The following is a 20,428-nucleotide window of genomic DNA, read 5'->3' as shown; positions in this document are numbered from 1 at the left end:
CTCCTGAATAGTCAAACGAATCCATCTGGCTATGGTCGACTTTGAAGCAGCGAGTCCCTCCCTGCGCTCTTCAGGGAGCACGAACAGCGTGTCCATCTGACGAAAAGGTGCCGTCTGCGACACGTACCTCCGGAGGGCTCTTACCAGGTCTAATGTGTGAAGAGCCTTTTTCCACCCGGTGCACCGGTGCCGGAGAAAATGAAGGCAAAACAACATCTTCATTAATGTGAAAAAGAAGACACGACTTTCGGCAGAAAAGGAGGGCTGGTCTGAGGACCACCCTATACTTATGGAAAGTGAGGAACGGATCTCGGCAGGATAGAGCCGCCAGCTCTGAAACCCACCTAATGGAAGTGATGGCTGCTAGGGGAACAACTTTCCAGGAAAGGTACCTCAAAGAGATATCCTAAAGCGGTTCCAAAGGAGCTTCCTGCAGAACACTTAGGACCATGTTAAGAACCCAGGCCTCCATAGGCACCTTATAGGGAGGTATCAAGTGGGACACTCCCTGGATGAAAAGTCTTCACCTGCAAATTGGTAGCAATTCTGCACTGGAACAGGACGGATAAGGCCGACATTTGTCTCCTGCGGGAACCTGGGGCAAAGCCCGAGTCTAATGCTCTACCGACTGAGCTATAGAGACTCTCCAAGCCCGACTGGAGAAAAGCCAAGATGTTGGGGATCGAGAATCTCAGCGGAGAAACACAGCGGCCTCGACATCAAGCAAAGGACACCTTCCAGGTGTGGTGGTAAATTCGTGCTGAAGCAGGCTTCCGGGCGCTAATCATTGTAGCAAGCACCAGCGTGTCCACCGCGAATGCCTGCGGGTCCCTGGCCCGAGCGACATATGTCGGCACCTTGGCATTCACTCTGGAAGCCATCAGGTCCACATCCGGAGCTCCCCATAGTTGACAAATCTGCTGAAGAACTTCGGGATGTAGAAACCACTCTCCAGATGCAAGACCCTGCCGGCTGAGGAAGTCTGCTGCCCAATTTTCCATGTCAGGGATGTGGACAGCCGAAATCACCGAGTGGTTTGCTTCGGCCCACTGAAGAACGTGCCCCACCTCACGCATGGCTGTTCTGCTGCGGGTGCCCCCCTGACGAATTATGTAAACCACCGCCGTGGCGTTGTCTGATGGAATCCGGACGGGGTGGCCTGCTAGAAAGTGATGAAACTTCTGCAGAGCCAGCCGAATTGCTCATATCTCCAATAAGTTGATCGGGAGGCGTGCCTCCTGTGGCGACCACCGTTCCTGGGTTGTGTGGTGGCAAAACACCGCTCCCCAACCGAGGAGACTGGCGTCGATTGTCATTATCAGCCCATGACCTGGAGGGAAAGGTTTCCCCTAGGCCAGAGAGGAACTGGTTATCCACCCGCCGAGCGACTGTCTGACTTGAGAGGACAGTTGGCACCGCCGATCGAGCGTGAAAGGATACTTGTCCCAGGCTGACACGAGGTGTGCTGCAGGGGGTGAAGATGGAACTGGACGAAAAGGTATCGCTTCCATTGCTGCCACCATTTTCCCTAGGATCTTCATCCCGGATCGGATGGTATGAGGGACTGGTTGGCATAGTGTCCGGACTCCCTACCGGAGACTAGCGCCTTTTCCTGAGGAAGAATTACCAACCATCGGCAAGTGTCGAAGATCATTCCTAGGAAGGAGATCCTCTGAGCTGGCACAAGGGATGATTTCTTTGTATTGACCAACCATCTAAGCGGCAAGAGTATCTAGTGTGATGGAGCCACCTTCCTCACATGCCCGTATTGACGGGCCCTTGACCAAGAGGTCGTCCAGATAAGGCAAGACGACTATGCCTCGAGAATGCAGTGTGGCCATGACAATTGCTATAACCTTTGTGAACACTCTGGGAGCTGTGGCTAGCCCGAAGGGTAGCGCTACGAACTGAAAATGTTGAACGCTGATGGCAAAGCGTAGAAACCTCTGAAAATGAGGAAAAAAAAAAATGGGAATATGCAGAAATGCTTCCTGGTTGTCTATTGAGGCCAAGTATTCTCACTGCTCCATGGCCGCTATGACTGAACGGAGAGACTCCATCTGGAAATGTCTGATCCTGATGAATTTGTTCAGAAGCTTTAGGTTCAAAACAGGCCTGACAGACGCGTCCTTTTTGGGGACCACAAAACGGTTGGAATAGAACCCCTGAGGTCCCGTGTTCCGGCACTGGAACAATGACTCCGTTGTGCAGGAGCGACTTGATGGCTCCCAATAGAGCCCTTACCTGGGTATCCACCCTGGAAAGCCGGGAAAGAAAAAACACCATCTTGGAGGGTATCTGACAAATTCTATTTTGTAACCTGAGGACACCAATTCTTTTACCCATACGTCGTGAGCGATGTTGGCCCAGACGTAGCGAAAACCGAGTAGGTGGCTGCCCACCTTGCTGGTGTCGTCTGGTAAAGACCTCGAGTCATTTGGCCGATCTTTATGATCTGGGTCCCCTCGATCTGGCCTGTTGAGCAAGCATTCTCCCCAATGGGTTGGCTCTATATGAGACCTGCCGCTCCCTATCCTGGTTGGGGTGGCCTGAGGTGGCGGAATTAGGCCCCGTAGTCCACCCGGAGTCTTTTAACGCATGACCCCAGACCGGTCTCCTATTCGGGTCCCGGACCAGGCTCAGGCTGCTTAGCGGCCGCCCCCTGACGAATGCAGTCACGCTCGGCCTAGAATGGCCGGTGGCACTGCGAAAGGCCCGAAATCGTGCCTGAACTGGGTGACGAAGAGCGGTTTAACCTTCTGTTGAGGGAGAAACCCGCTCTTTTCTCCTGTGGAGTTGGAGATAAGTTGATCCAACTTTTCTCCAAATAGGCGGCCACACTGATAAGGCAGGGAAGTCAAGGACTTCTTGGAAGTAGAATCGGCCCGCCATGTCCTCAACCATAGGGCTCTTCAGATAGAGACTGCATTAGCGACAGCAAGTGCTGAACAGTTGGCCGCATCCAAAGACGCATTCATTACATAGTCTCCGGCTATCGCCATCTGACCTGCGACCTCCGAGCTCTCTGCAGGTAGATCCTGCTCCTGTGCGACCTTGTTTAATGTTTCTGACTATGATAACATGGCCTTAGCTACCCAAGTTGCTGCGAACGAGGGAGCGAGTGCAGACCCTGACGCCTCATATACTGAACGAGCTAGGCTCTCAATAAGGCAGTACGTGGGATCTTTAATCGAGGAAACCCTAGGGACAGATAACAGGGTCTTAGTGGCCAGGCGTGAAACCGGAGGATCCACTATCGGGGATTCCATCCATTGTTTACGGAGGTCCGGAGCAAACAGATACCTCATTTCGAGTGCCTGTTAACCCGAGAAAACACTGGTCTGGACGTTCTCTGTGTGCACTATGTCCTCAAACTTAGGGTGAGAGGAAAAAATTCTGTGTGGCCGCTTCACCTGTTTAAATGCCACTTTATGCCCCTTAGCCGCTGCGGGATCATCCTCAATCCCCAGGGTCTGATTGACGGCTTCTATGAGACTGTCCACGGTTTCACGTGACTCTGGAGTGTCCAGGTCAAGGGGCTCGTCTGAGTCGCAATCTGAGGTCTGCTTGCTATCAACCACTGGTGTCGGGGAGCGAGAAGCAGGACTTACGGATGCCGAAGGCCCCGGATGGACAGGGCGACACCGTGTGGATTCATTTCCCCCGGGTCTGCCTGGAGTAGGAGCGGCCCCTGCAGGCCGGAGGCTCCTGTGAATTGGAGGTTCCCTCTAAAGGCGGCGAGACACTATCCCTGCCTCTATCTGGGGATTGAAGGGATTCTATTGCTCTCCTAAGTGACGCCATGTACTGTGACAGTGATCGGGCCCACTCCGGGGGATTTGACACATTGGTCGCGGTCGCAGGGGAGGGCTCCTGGGCGTGTTTGGCTTCGCATAAACACTTGCTCTGTGCCCGCGGAAACGCAGCCCGACAAGAGATGCATGCAGCGTAAAAGAACGTGCGTCTTTGCTTTTTCGGACATGCTGTATCTGTCCGCTGCTGGGGATATGGGGAAGAGGTAGCCCCTCGTTTTTTCCCTATAGCGTGGCCTCTCGAGCAGCACTCACCCCAGTCCTGCGCCCCCCCGACCTGGATGCTTCCTTTAAATCGCGCGCTGACATCTGTGGCGCGCACCAGCCTGTAAAAACCGCTCTAGGGGCGGTACTTCCACTTTGCGGCCTAGCCCGTGCTCCGAAGCCGGGGCCTCGATTTTATCGCCGCCCAGCCAAAGTCTCAATTTTTCCCCTACCCAACCGGGGGCGGGGGGGGGTTCGCGGTACCAAAAAATGGTGCTACTGACCAGCACGGCGTTACTGTCCCAGGCTGCCGCCTGACGATCCAGCCCTTCTCTTGAAGGGCTAGTGGTCGCCGAGCTGTGGGCTCCAGCCCGAAATCTTCACAGGAGCCCTCCCCGATGATCCTCTTCAGCCTGAGCGCAGGTATGTGAGGGGGTCTTTGATAGAAAAAAATAGGACGGTGCAGGCACCCTAACTCCATCTAACCCCTTCAGGGGGTGAGGAGAGGGACTGTCCGCCGCCTTGCAGCACCGCCATCTAGCGTTGGTGGAGCAGTGGGGGCCGCACAGACTAGTCTTGTGCCTCTGTGCAAGCCCATGGTTTCAATACCTAGGGGTGGACAGGGCTAAGTCTGGCATAATGTCCCACGTCACGGGAAAGGATACGTGGAGGGATACTCGCACGTGCTCGCCTGTTGATGGTTTGGGGAAATAGGATCCTTTCAATAGGATGCGTTGCCCCGTCTTATCTTCATAAAATAACAAAAATAGAAGTCAGGGGAAAAGTCCCAGATATGTCCCTCGGAGCGGGAAAGTATACGCGGAGACGATACTCAACGCGTGCTCGCCCGTTGATGGTTTGGGGAGATCGACCATTTCAATAGGATCCGTTGCCCTTGTCTCATCTTCATAGTAAACTAGAAAAAAAATAGTCTGGAGAGATCCAGACTGTGTGACTCCATAGGACACTAAGCAAAAACTGATTTCCGCCCGCAATAGGGGCAAGGGTGTATACTGCAGAGGAGGAGTTAACCTCTTTTTTTCACTTAGTGTCAGCCTCCTAGCAGGAGAAGCACACACCCACAGTATCTGTGTCCCCCAATGAGACGAAGGAGAAACCTCTGGATATCCAAGGAGGTTAACTGATCGAGGATGAGGAAGGGCTATTGGTCTGACGCCAAGAGAAAAAGAGCGTATGAGCCTGGGATCTATCGACCTAGAATAACACGGCATGCCCATAACAAAAAACATCGATGCCAGAAAAGGTACGTGGAGACAACACTCCGCGTTCCCACCTGTTGTAGGTTTGGGGAGAGCAGAGCCCTTAAGGGATCCGTCGCCCTCTGTAATCTGTGGTGGAGGAATTCTCCGAGACGGGCTGGCGAAGGCCCCGGTCAATAGAGTGACTGTGTTGCTTTGGTTTGTGGCGTCATGGACTGCAACTGCGACGAAGCCCGCTTAAGGGGACTGGGTATATTATTCGGGATCACAGTCCCTGCAGAGAGGGGTACTATGTCCCTGCGGCAACAGAATCTGGTAGGTAGTGCATGAAGTGATATGTACCTGTCATCCAATTTTAGATTTAGGAGAGATATAATGCACTACAGTATGCTGGCATCTTACACTGCCAATATCCTCCAATAGGGAGAAGAGCGCAAAATAACTGGAGGGAAAGCAGGGAAAGGCCATTATGGGCTGCTGTGTCTGCTGCAGGGTCAGGGCTCCTACCCTGGTCCTGTTGCCTGAAAGTGCTGCCGGTCCGCTGTGCCCCTTTAAGACTGCCACTGGGATTTCATTGGCACCGCGCCAGCTGACGAGAGTCGGCCGGGTGGATAAAGATGGCCCCCGGGAGTTGTGGCGTGCGGAAGTCTCGCAGTGAGCGGGAAGCGCCAGTTTGGGGGGGGGGGGCATCATCTGGTGGGCGGGACCACGGGTTGCTCCGTGTTTAGGCCCAAGCCGGGGCCTAAATGTCTGCGGCTGGCAGGAGCGTTACCCTAGGGAGGGGAACGCCATGGGGGACCGCGCTGCAGTCAGACACAGAGAACTCTGAGAAAGAATCCCGCAGGCATTTGGAAGTCATGTTTGCGCTGGGGGATGCTATTGGGATGCGCACCACGTGTAGGGCCCAGGCACCCTGTGCACATAAATCTGCCCAGACACCAATGCTGCCCCATACAAGGCCGATTTTTCACTCCCACGTATGACCGGCGCTCGTAATGAGAATCTGCTGCAGGGGCCACCGCCGACTCTTACCAGCAGTGCGCATGCTGGGAACCCTCCATCCACCGCGAGGTTGAGAGGGACCGTACGCCTCCTTCCATTGCCGCTGTTCGTCAGTGGTGATGCAGTGGGGGCCGCACGGACACCATAAGTGTCTCTGGACATCCTAGGGGTTGACTTCCTTAGGATTGAGCAGGGTTGTTGGTCTGGCAGAAATAAGCCTTGCTCAGAAGAGGGTACATGGATGCAACACTCCATGTTCTCGTCCGCTGATGGTGTGGGGAGATCAGAACTCTAAAGGGAACCGTCGCCCATAAAGAAGCTCAGGCATACCTTTTCATGGTGCGGGGGGGGGGGGGGGGGGGGGGCGCGTACGTGGAGGCGACACTCCATGTTCCACCCTGTTGTTGGTTTGGGGAGATGGGAACCCTGAAGGGATCCTTCGCCCCTCTAATCCATTAAAAGGAATAAAAATTGAAAAGTAGAAAATTAAAAAAAATTGAAAATAATAAATTATGATCTGAATAGCAGACCCATGCGCCTCCTATAGACACTAAGCAAGAACTGGTTTGGGCTGTAGCCAGTGGTAGGTGTATACTGCAGAGGAGGAGCTAATTTTGTTATATTCACTTAGTGTCAGCCTCCTAGCAGCTGCAGCATAACACCCATGGTCCTGTGTACCCCAATGAGGCAAAAAAGCAAAAGAAATACAAGAAAGCTTAAGTTGATGAGAATAGGAAATCAATGAATATCATTAAGTGGCTTTCTAACCTTCGTCACTAATGTCCATACTCTCCACACGCACATCATCGGACTGAGGCACAGCAGCTTTTAACTCCATGTCCTGCTCTTCATCTTCTAAATTAATGCGCTTACGGCCCCGTCCACGAGCCCTAAAAACGAAAATATTAGGCTTGTATAGTTTTCCTGTTGATAAATCAAAATATCCTTAACCAATGCGAAATGATGGACACATCAGGGTGCGTGATAAGGATTTTACACCCCCATACAAAATGGGAAATAAAATGAAATGCTCATGTTACTCTTGCAGTACAGATTCAGTGTTTCCTTTACAATGTCTGTGCTTGGGTGTATAAGGAGTAATGGAAGGACTACTTACCTCGAACCAAAGTCACTTTTGCGGGTATCAGGTTTCATTAGTAATAGGTCATCTGTCAGGGAAGATTTCATTTTCTTCCGGATCTTTTTCACACGTATCTTTGTTTTTTTAAAGGACACCTTTCATTGACAAGAAATAAAACCGAGATGAAAAAGATTCAACGCATGAACCAATATTTTCCAAATGTGTGTCAGAGTGACCTAATCTCCCAAATCAAAACAAAACTGGAAACCATTATTAGGAAATCCCAATCTGTGCCCAGTTCACGATCTTACTCACCATTTCCTCTGATGTGTAGTACTCAGATGCAAGCTTCAGGGCAGGAATGTCTAGAGATTGTGCCTGGTTGTGCAGGGTTTGACGGATATTCTGCAGTTCTTTCTCCCAGGATCCATCGGCTGTGCCTCCACTTTCTAAGCGAAATGATTTCTTCTTTTCCCCTTCTATCTCCTCATCATACTTAGAAAGTACAGACTTGTGTCGGAACTAAATGAAAGAAATATAAATATATTCCATCACCAATTAGCTTGTTGTACACCTGAGGAGCTTAAAATTGCATTTCATCTATATTGCATGAAAGACATTACTGTCATATAATTAGTGTGAACTATGAATTTCCAATCGGTGGGATTTCAACCACTTAGCTGTCAAGAGCAAAGCAACATTGGTGCAAAGGTTTTGTCTAACAGGCAGCATCACTTATTATCACAGATCAAATATTCTTTATCCATTTTCCCTGTCCAGCATAGAAGAAAAACAGGCCACTACTATATCAGTGCGGCTACTCCACAAACTGGTGAACCCCCCACTCCTCCGAGCAGTTCTCCTATAACAGCGCCATACATTTCAATGCAGCCGTTACGCTTAAGTTAGGAGAAACGCAGATTAGTCCGTGCTTGCGATCCCATCTCTACCTGATTTATAAGGTTGTCTGACTGCGCCCTTTAATCAGTTTTGGGAACCTGCCAATTACTATTAAGTAATAGTATGTAACAGGACATAAATGAGCTTAAAAAAGAAAGCAATAACATATGAACAGTTTACAAACACTCACCATAACCAAGTCATCGACAGACTCCTCTTCCTCATAAGGTTTATAATCAGGCCTTTTTTTCTTAAGCTCCACATTTTTGTCTGCTTTTTCTTTGTCTATCATATTTACATTTACTAAGACATCTGAATCATCTTCATCAAGAACACCTGTGTTACAAAAGGAAAGAAAAAATGAAAAGAAAATACAAAGCACAGACCTGAATAAGACTTTTCACATTGCTTGACCACTGTTCTAGCTACCTTTGTCTTTGAGAGTCAGTATTACAGTCTGTCCTTCTGTAAAGGATTCCAGTTTGTGCTCTACCGTCAGCCCTTGTAAATCCTGAGAGGAGTAATTCTAGAAAGCGGAAACATCAAGAGATCATTGATTACATCCATGTAGTCTGGGTAAAGATTGCTGCGTTTATTCAGACAGCATAACTAACCTTCTTTTGACCAAATTCCTCCTCTACAAGATTGGACACCCCAAATTCTTCATCCATTTCTGCCAATAGTTTTGCCTGTTATAAAAAAAACAAACAAAAAACGACATTAATTGCCTGCCAAGAAAAAAAAGCATTACTACAGATATTTATGGCATGTGTCAATGTGTCAGATGTCTGGCCATTACTCCCAAGCACTTCAGTGGAGTTAGAAATCCTTGATGGGGCAAACTCTCCACTTTGCCTCCTACTTTATGTGATCACCACCATATGTATTGCCTGACCTAAAGTACTGACTTCTGGTTACTCCTTAGCATCTTTCAAGGGTACCTAAATAAAATATATATATATATATATTTATTTTATATATATATATATATATATATATATATATATATATATTTATTATCTTACATGTAGTCACTACCCAACCTAAGCAGATCAGCGGGTGATTGCTCAAAGAAACACTCTGCAGCATGCTGTTAAGGAGGCAGAAGTGAAGAGCTCCTGAAAGAAAGTAATGTGTGATGTACGGACTCACCAGAAAATCTGTGGGTCTGTACTACACTCTATGTACAGGCTCACAGTCTATCAAGACCATTTACCACTCTGTGCACAGGCTCAGAGGGGACCCAGAATGCAGACCCCACCATCTGATTCACATGACAGGATGGGACTAGATATTACATAAAAGATAAGCCGATGGGTACCCTATAAAGTGGCAATACTCACCCTCTTTTCAGCTTTATCTTTCTCGGCTTGAAGCTTCCGACTCCGTTCAATCCAAGCAGCTGTGTCATCTAACCATAACTCATCCTCGCCCAGTGATTTTATCTTTCTGTAAGTGGAATGAAGAGAGAAAGAAAAAAAAAAAAAAAACCAGGAATGAATAAGGAAAGTGTTAACAAAGTTTTTCAAGTTATAGTATCCATTAATACAAGAGATTTTTGCATTCTACATCATCAGTGTTTCTGACAGATCAACAATTTCTATTGAAAGTTTGCAGAGCTGGAAAACAGGGAATGTAAATCCGCACTGCCAGTGGTCCAGAGAAAGAATAGGAGGCTGGAATAGATGAAATGCGGTTTTGTCAAGCTGGTTTCACATTAGCTTTTTTTTTGCGCAGCGCATCGTGTGCATCCATGCACATGCGTCATGCGCACCTATGTTTAACATGGCGCGCGCATGGTCTAGCGTTTGCACACGTTCGTATGCGTTTTCGTGCGCATGCGTTTTTTTAAGGTGTGCGCCTAGGCGCGCCAGACTCAACTTGTTGCATTTTTTGGTCCGTCCAACGGTGCAAAAAAAAAAACGCATGCGCATACTTGCGCACGGAAAACGCCAAAATAACGCATTACAGTCTATGGGAACGCATGCTTTTTAACCCCTTCATGACCCAGCCTATTTTGACCCTAATGACCTGGCCATTTTTTGCAATTCTGACCAGTGTCCCTTTATGAGGTAATAACTCAGGAACGCTTCAACGTATCCTAGCGATTCCGAGATTGTTTTTTCGTGACATATTGGGCTTCATGTTAGTGGTAAATTTAGGTAGATAATTTTTGCGTTTGTGAAAAAAATGGAAATTTGGCAAAAATTTTGAAAATTTCGCAATTTTCAAATTTTGAATTTTTATTCTGTTAAACCAGAGAGTTATCTGACACAAAATAGTTAATAAGTAACATTTCCCACATGTCTACTTTACATCAGCACAATTTTGGAAACATTTTTTTTTGTTAGGAAGTTGTAAGGGTTAAAAGTTGACCAGCGATTTCTCATTTTTACAACAAAATTTACAAAAAGGAGATTTTTGTGTACTCACCGTAAAATCTCTCTTAGCCTTTAATTGGGGGACACAGAACCGTGGGTGTTATGCTGCTGTCCACTAGGAGGCGACACTATGCATAATCTGAAAAAGATTAACTTTGGCTCCTCCTCTGCAGTATACACCCCTGGACGGCGTCAGCCTTCTCCAGTTTTGTGCAAAAGCATTAGGAGGAATATACCAGAAACATAACCATGCCTGTAAAAAAAGGCCACTATAAACAGGCTCAAACAACAATATGAGAACCCAACCGTAACAACGGCCCGCTAGGGCAACAGGGTGGGAGATGTGTCCCCCAATTAAAGGCTAAGAGAAAGAGATTTTACGGTGAGTACACAAAAATCTCCTTTACTCTGTCGCCTTATTGGGGGACACAGAACCGTGGGACGTCCCAAAGTAGTCCCTGGGTGGGAAGCAGTGGACGAATATTGTGCTGACAGTCCCCTAGACTTGGGGTACTGCCGCCTGCAGGACCCGTCTACCCAGGCTTGCATCCGCTGAGGACTGGGTATGCACTCTGTAGTGCTTTGTAAATGTGTGCAGGCTAGTCCAAGTGGCTGCCTTACACACTTGAAGTGCCGAGGCTTGATGCTGAATGACCCAAGAGGCCCCTACTGCCTGCGTAGAGTGTGCCGTGATACCGGCCGGAAGGGGAGAATTGTTGAGGCAGTAAGCCTCTTGAATGGTGGACTTGATCCACCTAGCAAGGGTGGCTTTGGAAGCCGGTAGGCCCTTGCGAACGCCTTCTGGAAGAAGGAAAAGTGAATCAGACTTCCGAAAGGGAGCAGTCCTAGACACGTAAATACGCAATGCCCTGACAAGGTCAAGCATATGCAGAGCCTTCTCTACCCTATGAACGGGAGCCGGGCAAAGAGACGGTAGTGATATTTCCTCATTGAGGTGGAAGCTGGACACGACCTTCGGAAGGAAGGATGGTACTGTACGGAGAACCACCTTGTCCTGATGAAAAACCAGGAAGGGTTGTCTGCAGGAAAGGGCTGAAAGTTCAGACACCATGCGTAGCGAGGTGATTGCCACCAGGATAACCACTTTCTGTGATAGAAAACGGAGTGAGACCACCCTAAGGGGTTCAAAAGGAGGTGACTGTAGCTCTGTCAAGACCAGGTTGAGGTCCCATGTCTCCAACGGACGTCTGTAGGGGGGAACCAATCGGGAAACCCCTTGGAGAAAAGTCTTCACTTGCGGCTTGTTAGCAATACGCCTCTGGAAGAGGACTGAAAGCGCTGACACCTGGCTCTTCAGCGAGCCCAGGGATATAGCCCGGCATCCAGGCCTGACTGAAGGAAACCGAGGACCTTTGGAAGAGAATAGGGAAGTGGGATCTGCCCACGAGATTCGCACCATGTGAAGAAAACCTTCAAGGTACGATAGTAAATCCTGGCTGAAGTTGGCTTTCGAGCCCTGATCATGGTTTTAACAACGTCCGGTGAAAAACCTGCTTGGGTCAAAACTCAGGTCTCAATGACCACGCCGTCAAATTGAGAGCCCCTGAGTTCTGGTGGAAGAACAGGCCTTGTGACAGGAGGTCGGGACGTGTGGGGAGACGCCAGGGAGCGTCTGCTGTGAGTTGCACGACGTCGGCGTACCATGTACGCCTGGGCCAGTCTGGAGCGATCAGAATGGTGGGAACACCCTCTTGTTTGATCTTCCTCAGGACTCTGGAGATCAGGGGGAGGGGTGGAAAAATGTACAGAAGCTGGAACTGGGTCCAGTCCTGAACCAGGGCATCTGCTCTGAGCGACCGTGGATCGCACGTCCTGGCCATGAAATTGGGAACCTTGGCATTGATATGGGATGCCATCAGATCCACGTCCGGGGTCCCCCAACAATGACAGATCTGATAGAAGACTTCGGGATGGAGAGACCACTCCCCCGAGTCCATTCCATGTCGGCTGAGATAGTAGGCTTCCCAGTTGTCCACACCCGGAATGTGGACCGCGGAGAGTACCGACCTTGCAGCCTCCGCCCACTGTAGGATACGTGTTACTTCGGTCATCGCCTGGATGCTGCGGGTGCCGCCTTGATGGTTCACGTATGCCACTGCCGTAGCATTGTCTGACTGTACTCTGATAGAGTCTGCTAGCAAGTGATGCAAGGCTTTCAACGCCAGGAAGAAGGCCCGAATTTCCAGGATGTTGATGGGCATGGTCGATTCCCTTGGTGACCACCTGTCTTGCCCTCTGTGATGTAGGTGCACCGCGCCCCAACCCATAAGGCTTGCGTCGGTGGTCAAAACCTTCCATTGACCGGAGAGAAAGGATTTTCCCCTTGCAAGCGAGGTTGGCTTGAGCCACCAGTGCAGGGACCTCCTGGTGTTTGCTGATAACCGGAACTCCCTGTCGAGGGAGAACGGATTCCTGTCCCAGGACTTGAGGATGGCCAGTTGAAGGGGTCTGAGATGAAACTGGGCAAATGGTACCGCCTCCATTGCTGCTGCCATCCTGCCAAGTACTCTCATGGCATACCAGAGAGATCTGGGGGACTAGCGGACGAGAGTGTGTACTCCCAGACGGAGAGCCAGTGCCTTGTCCCTGGGGAGGATCACCAGACCCTTGGAGGTGTCGAATAGCATCCCCAGGAAGGTCAGAGACTGACTCGGGGTAGTCGAGGACTGCTGTAAATTGACTAACCATCCCAGGCGCCTCAGAGTGTCGATCGTGATCGAGACGTTGACCTCGCAGTCCTTGAGGGTGGGGGCCTTGATGAGAAGGTTGTCCAGCTATGGAACGACTACTATGCCTCTGGAATGCAGAACGTCCATGGTAGCTGCCATGACCTTTGTAAATGTTCTGGGAGCCGTGGCGAGACCGAACGGGAGGGCCACAAACTGGTAATGGTCTTGGTTGATTGCGAATCTGAGAAACCTCTGATGGGCGGGAGCAATCGGTAGATGCAGGTATGCGTCCTGTATGTCTATGGAGGCAAGATATTCTCCTTTTTCCATAGACGCAACGATTGACCGGAGGGATTCCATGCGGAAGTGACAAACTTGAACATACTTGTTGAGTTGCTTGAGGTCTAGTATGGGTCGGACACTGCCTCCCTTCTTGGGCACCACGAACAGGTTGGAGTAGAACCCTCGGAAGCGCTCTTCTGCTGGGACTGGCACTATGACTCCTGCTCGCAGGAGGGAAGAAACCGCTTGACGGAAGGCCTGAGCTTTGAGCGGGGATTTTGGAGGGACAGAGGGAAAAAACCTGTGCGGTGGGCTGGTAGTAAACTCAATTTTGTATCCTGAAGACACTATTTCCTTGACCCACTTGTCTTCTGTAATAGGCAGCCAGACCTGCTGAAAGAGTAGCAGTCGTCCGCCTACAAGTGGGGTGTCTTCCAGAGGGCATGAGTCAGGATGAGGGAAAAGTCTGAGGTTTTCCTCCTTTAGGTTTTGCCTGGCTTGCCATTGACTGCCAGTTCCTGTCCGGCCTCTGTGCCGCACGTGTGTTGTCCCTGCGGGGGGAACGATTACGGTTTTGTGCTGGGCGTGAGACGGACCAGCCTGAAGAATTCCGAAAGGATCGGAAACGAGATTGATTACGCCTTTTAAACGTGCGTTTTGGTCTTAGTTGAGGGAGGGAAGTACTTTTGCCCCCGGTAGCATTGGATATCATTGTATACAGCTTTTCACCGAAAAGACGGCCACGTACGGGTACGGGAGATTTGTTAGGGACTTTTTTGAGGCCGCATCCGCTTTCCACTCTCTTAGCCAGAGAATACGCCGGATTGTGATGGCGTTTGATGCTATTCCCGCTATCCCTCTTGCAGAGTCCAACGCTGCATGGACCATGTAATCTGCCACTACTGCGATTTGCACCGCCTGGTCCGCCAGCTGAGGATTTGAAGCTTGAAGGCCCTTTTGCAATAGATCAGCCCAAGCCATGATGGCCTTGGCTGCCCAAACTGAAGCAAATGCGGGAGCCTGAGAGGCACCTGCCGCTTAAAAGATTGAACGAGCCATGCGTTCTACTTGTCTGTCTGCTGTGTCCTTGAGGGTTGAACTGTCCGGCAGCGAGAGAAGCGTTTGTGCTGCTAGTCTAGAGACTGGAGGGGTCCACTTCAGGCGGATCTGTCCAATCCTTGGTGTCTTTCTGTGGAAAGGGGTATTTTGCTTCCAAATACTTGCGATGGGCAAATTTTTTCTCAGGCTGCGAAAAATGCTTAGAAAGGTTTTTTTGAAATTCCGGGTGATTAGGGAAGACCTTCGATGGTTTCTGAACACTTTCAAAGGAAATCTTGTGTTCTGGTGCTTCCGGGGTTGGATCTGAAATGTCCAGCACCCGAAGGATGGAAGAGACGATATCCTGAACTATCGCAGTATTGCTAGGGGGACAAGGGAGCAAAGCGTTCTCTGTTTCGTTATCTGAACTGGAGTCACATATGCCCTCTGAGTCTTGCGCATCGCTAAGGAGCTCCCTAGCGGGCGAACTAGAGCAGAGGTTTCCCGTGGTCTGGGATCGTTGTGGAGATCCGCATTGTCCTTCTCTATCAGGGGACGGCCTCGGTGACCTGAGCCCACTGTGTCTTTCCCTGGAAGGGGAAGACCTATTGCTATGTGAGGACGCAGATGAACGCGACCTGTGGGTCCGCTTACGCCTCGAACTGTCGGAAGCGCCCTGATCATGAGACCGGACGTCCCTTTGCTGGGTAACGTTCATAGCCGAGACATGAGCCTGCAGTAATGTGGAGGTCCATTCCGGAGCAGTAGTGGTCGCAGAAGCGTTGGTAGGGACTTCTTGGGGTTCTGATCCTGTTTTTTGGGTACAATCCCGGCAGTGCGGGTACGTGCTGCCGCTGGGGAGAGTGGCCTTGCAGGCTGTGCAGACTGCATAAAAGCAGTCTTGCCTGGTTCTTTTTCTTGAGCCCGACATAGTACCTAGGCTGATTAGTGGAGGCCCTACAGGGGTATCTACGCAGAGGAAAGGAGTAGGAGAGCGCTATAGGTTATAGGAATTCACAGGTGAGTACAAAGGACCCAGCTGTGATCTTACCCCACCGGTGCTCCCGGTGCTTCGAAAAATATTTGGATCACAAGGACCGTGCAAAGCGTTCCCGCATAGAAGAAGTCATCCCCATCAAGGAACACAGCCAGTACATTTCAGCAGAATTTTTCATGTGCACTAGAAGAAATTGAGAAATTTGACCGTTCATCAAAAATAACAGTGCAACAAGCGATTCCTCTGTATCCTGACATTGTCAGAGATGTTGCCCGAGTGGTTACTGCTTTGCCACCAACACAAGTTAGTGTAGAGAGGTTGCTCTCTGCTCTCAAAATAATTAGATCAGATTTGAGGGCATCCATGAAGGAGGATCTGACAGAGGCAATACTTTTTCTGAGGACAAATTTATAGATTTCTTCTTATTAACTGCATAAAAGTGTTTATTGCATATTTACTTACAGTTTAGAAAAGTTTATAAAAGTTATTTGCTATATTCTAATTGTATTCTAATAAATGTAGTTTTTGCTCCAAGTGGTCTGATTACTTATATGATGGTGAGAAACTGAATAAGCACGATGTTTAATATTTTACAACAGTAAATTTGTTGTTATGAATTGGCCATTTATGAAGGAGTCGGAGCCGTAGTCGAGTCGGAGCCTGATAAAATCCAGGAGTCGGAGTCGCAACTGTGGCTTACCGACTCCACAGTCCTGTTACACACGGACCACACATGTGACTTGCGAGAAATACGCACCCGGTGTCTTTTAGCAAAGCCGGCAATTCAGTGCGCTATACAGTAAACTCACACTGACAGTTTTAATAAAGAAACGAAAGAATACATACATACACTAAAATATATATATATATATATATATATATATATATATATATATATATATATATACATACACACACACACACCCTATGTGTCTATTTCTATTCTTTGGTTTCTGTTTAGAAATCCTGTCATAGGGCTCCATTATACAGTGGGGAAAAAAAGTATTTAGTCAGTCAGCAATAGTGCAAGTTCCACCACTTAAAAAGATGAGAGGCGTCTGTAATTTACATCATAGGTAGACCTCAACTATGGGAGACATACTGAGAAAAAAAAATCCAGAAAATCACATTGTCTGTTTTTTTTTCATTTTATTTGCATATTATGGTGGAAAATAAGTATTTGGTCAGAAACAAGCAATCAAGATTTCTGGCTCTCACAGACCTGTAACTCCTTCTTTAAGAGTCTCCTCTTTCCTCCACTCATTACCTGTAGTAATGGCACCTGTTTAAACTTGTTATCAGTATAAAAAGACACCTGTGCACACCCTCAAACAGTCTGACTCCAAACTCCACCATGGTGAAGACCAAAGAGCTGTCAAAGGACACCAGAAACAAAATTGTAGCCCTGCACCAGGCTGGGAAGACTGAATCTGCAATAGCCAACCAGCTTGGAGTGAAGAAATCAACTGTGGGAGCAATAATTAGAAAATGGAAAACATACAAGACCACTGATAATCTCCCTCGATCTGGTGCTCCACGCAAAATCCCACCCCGTGGGGTCAGAATGATCACAAGAACGGTGAGCAAAAATCCCAGAACCACGCGGGGGGACCTAGTGAATGAACTGCAGAGAGCTGGGACCAATGTAACAAGGCCTACCATAAGTAACACACTACGCCACCATGGACTCAGATCCTGCAGTGCCAGACGTGTCCCACTGCTTAAGCCTGTACATGTCCGGGCCCGTCTGAAGTTTGCTAGAGAGCATTTGGATGATCCAGAGGAGTTTTGGGAGAATGTCCTATGGTCTGATGAAACCAAACTGGAACTGTTTGGTAGAAACACAACTTGTCGTGTTTGGAGGAAAAAGAATACTGAGTTGCATCCATCAAACACCATACCTACTGTAAAGCATGGTGGTGGAAACATCATGCTTTGGGGCTGTTTCTCTGCAAAGGGGCCAGGACGACTGATCCGGGTACATGAAAGAATGAATGGGGCCATGTATCGTGAGATTTTGAGTGCAAACCTCCTTCCATCAGCAAGGGCATTGAAGATGAAACGCGGCTGGGTCTTTCAACATGACAATGATCCAAAGCACACCGCCAGGGCAATGAAGGAGTGGCTTCGTAAGAAGCATTTCAAGGTCCTGGAGTGGCCTAGCCAGTCTCCAGAGCTCAACCCTATAGAAAACCTTTGGAGGGAGTTGAAAGTCCGTGTTGCCAAGCGAAAAGCCAAAAACATCACTGCTCTAGAGGAGATCTGCATGGAGGAATGGGCCAACATACCAACAACAGTGTGTGGCAACCTTGTGAAGACTTACAGAAAACGTTTGACCTCTGTCATTGCCAACAAAGGATATATCACAAAGTATTGAGATGAAATTTTGTTTCTGACCAAATACTTATTTTCCACCATAATATGCAAATAAAATGAAAAAAAAACAGACAATGTGATTTTCTGGATTTTTTTTTCTCAGTTTGTCTCCCATAGTTGAGGTCTACCTATGATGTAAATTACAGACGCCTCTCATCTTTTTAAGTGGTGGAACTTGCACTATTGCTGACTGACTAAATACTTTTTTTCCCCACTGTATGTCCATTTTGCAAGCCTGTGAGAAAATCTCGCCATACGGATGCTTACATGCGCAAAATACGCGACCACACCTTGATTACGGATGACATACGGATCACTGTTTAGGGGCCATTCATCCGTATTATGCATGTAAAATACTGACCGTATTTTGCGTCGGTTAGTGTGACCCCGGCCTAACCCTAATTCCAACCCTAACACTAATTCCAACCCTAGCCCTAACCCTAATGGAAAAATAAAAATATTTTCTTTATTTTATTATATGTCCCTACCTATGGGGGTGATAAGGGGGGCGGTGATTTACTTTTTTTTATTTTGATCACTGCGAAAGTGATCAAAATAAATGAATGAATCTGCAGGTCGCAGATTCCCGGCGGGCGCACTGCGCCTGCCATTTTCCAAGATGACGGCGCCCAGCATCCGGGACGGCGGCAAACCAGGACGGCCAGAGGGACTTCGGAGCCACCGTGCAGGGTGAGAGGGGGTGATCGGAGGGAAAGCGGGGGGAACAGATTTTGACAGCGGCTGCCAATCGGCGCCGTCAGATGGTGGCGGCGGCCGATTGGTGTTGTCAGTCAGTTGGGGGGGTCGGTTCACTGTCTCCAGCCATGCCCGATGCTATTTCAGCATCGGCCATAGCTGGATTTGTAATATTTCATCAAATTTCATTGATGAAATATTATAATCGCTCTGATTGGCTGTTAAAAGTGAAACTGCCAATCAGAGCGATCGTAGGCACGTGGGGGCTAAGCCACACCCCCTGTGGTTTAACTCAAAGGTGTCCTCTGTGTGCAGGTCGGGTGACCTTTCAGTGACCCCGGTCACCCGACCCGCAGGGGGGCAATCAATTCATGACGCCACATAGGCGTCATGGGTCGTTTTGGCACGACTTTTCATGACGCCTATGTGCCGTCAAAGGTCGGGAAGGGGAGTTAACATGGCTAGAAACTGGTTAAAATGCAGGCGCCTAAAAAACGCACACGAATGCAAAACGCATGATGCGTTTTTTTGCATGCGTTTCTATTGCGCACGAAGCACTACGCTAAAAAATGCTAATGTGAAAGTAGCCTTAATGCATTTCGAAGTAAACATACTTCTTCATCAGGACAAACCACAATGATGTGTTTTGTCCTTATGAAGAAGTAGGTTTACTTTGAAACACGTTCACAAATAAAACCGCATTTCATCTATTCCAATCTCTTACTCTTTCTCTGGACCACTGGCACTGCGGATTTGTGTCCACTGCTTTCCAGCTCCACAAACCTTCTTCGCATGGTGGATCTTCAGCAGCCAACTTTTAAGTTGTCACAACCTAAGGCGAGTATAATTTGCTTTTATCTCCAGTTTAACTAAATTTTTATTGAAAGCACAGATATAAAGAGTGCAGATTCTCACCGTCTAGCTCCGATTTCTTACCCTAGTTTCTGGTTTAGCATTCTCTTCTCTTTAGCTGCTGCGAGTTTTTCCCTGAGCTCCTGCTGTTGCCTTAGAATTAGTGGGTTAATGACAGCGGCTGCAACTGGGTCTTCTTTAGTGCCACTCTCTGCAAAACAAAAAAATAGGGTTACATAGGGCGATGGTAAACTGGGTTCATAACAAACATACTTTACAAAAAAGTGATAGAAAGAGAAATAATGTATGTACCAGTTTTAACTGCATTCAGCTCCAGAGGTTTTAATCCAAGTTTAGCACGAAGTTTACTAAAATAGGAGAAAAAAAAAATTAATAGTTTACACTGAATTATTTTCTGCAACAGTCAACATCCTAATAAATAACTCAAATTCTCAGCAGTTCACATTCTGCTCATTATATAAGTCAAAACACAAAAAACAGGATTTTTGGTAGCTTACCGTAAAATCTGTTTCTCAGAACCTTCAATGGGGGACACAGGAACCATGGGGTGTATGCTGCTGCCACTAGGAGGCTGACACTATGCAAATAAGTTAGCTCCTCCTCCACAGTATACACCCCACCGAATGGCGCTCAGTTACTCAGTTAGTGAGAAAGCAGTAGGAGAAGCAATAGAATATAGAGTAAACCAACAATTCAACTAGAACTATATTACATAGAACGAAGTACAGAAGTTGAAAACATGGGAGGGTGCTGTGTCCCGCAATGAAGGCTCCGAGAAACAGATTTTATGGTAAACAACCAAAAATCCTGTTTTCTGTATCGCTTCATTGGGGGACACAGGAACCATGGGACGTCCCAAAGCAGTCCCTGGGGTGG

The 20,428-nt window shown here is 48.3% G+C and overlaps 1 protein-coding gene across 2 annotated transcripts in view; it reads right to left on the bottom strand.

Annotated features, from left to right (window-relative positions):
* SART1 (spliceosome associated factor 1, recruiter of U4/U6.U5 tri-snRNP) overlaps positions 1–20,428 on the bottom strand; it is a 66,684-nt gene that overhangs the window by 32,506 nt on the left and 13,750 nt on the right. For both annotated transcript variants that reach the window (XM_073554687.1, XM_073554686.1), the window contains exons 4-12: positions 19,844–19,899; positions 19,616–19,742; positions 9,563–9,668; positions 8,834–8,908; positions 8,649–8,745; positions 8,410–8,555; positions 7,635–7,841; positions 7,356–7,474; positions 7,007–7,128 (exon numbers count right to left, since the gene is read on the bottom strand). In XM_073554687.1, coding sequence (XP_073410788.1) covers positions 7,007–7,128; positions 7,356–7,474; positions 7,635–7,841; positions 8,410–8,555; positions 8,649–8,745; positions 8,834–8,908; positions 9,563–9,668; positions 19,616–19,742; positions 19,844–19,899 — 1,055 coding nt within the window. The remainder of the gene's footprint in view (positions 1–7,006; positions 7,129–7,355; positions 7,475–7,634; positions 7,842–8,409; positions 8,556–8,648; positions 8,746–8,833; positions 8,909–9,562; positions 9,669–19,615; positions 19,743–19,843; positions 19,900–20,428) is intronic.

This window comes from Dendrobates tinctorius, unplaced genomic scaffold, assembly GCF_039654945.1.
Source record: "Dendrobates tinctorius isolate UK_male_01 unplaced genomic scaffold, ASM3965494v1 ptg000211l, whole genome shotgun sequence".
NCBI lineage: Eukaryota > Metazoa > Chordata > Amphibia > Anura > Dendrobatidae > Dendrobates > Dendrobates tinctorius.
The sequence above is the reverse complement of the archived record's forward strand: the minus strand, read 5'-3'. Positions and strand labels throughout refer to the sequence as shown.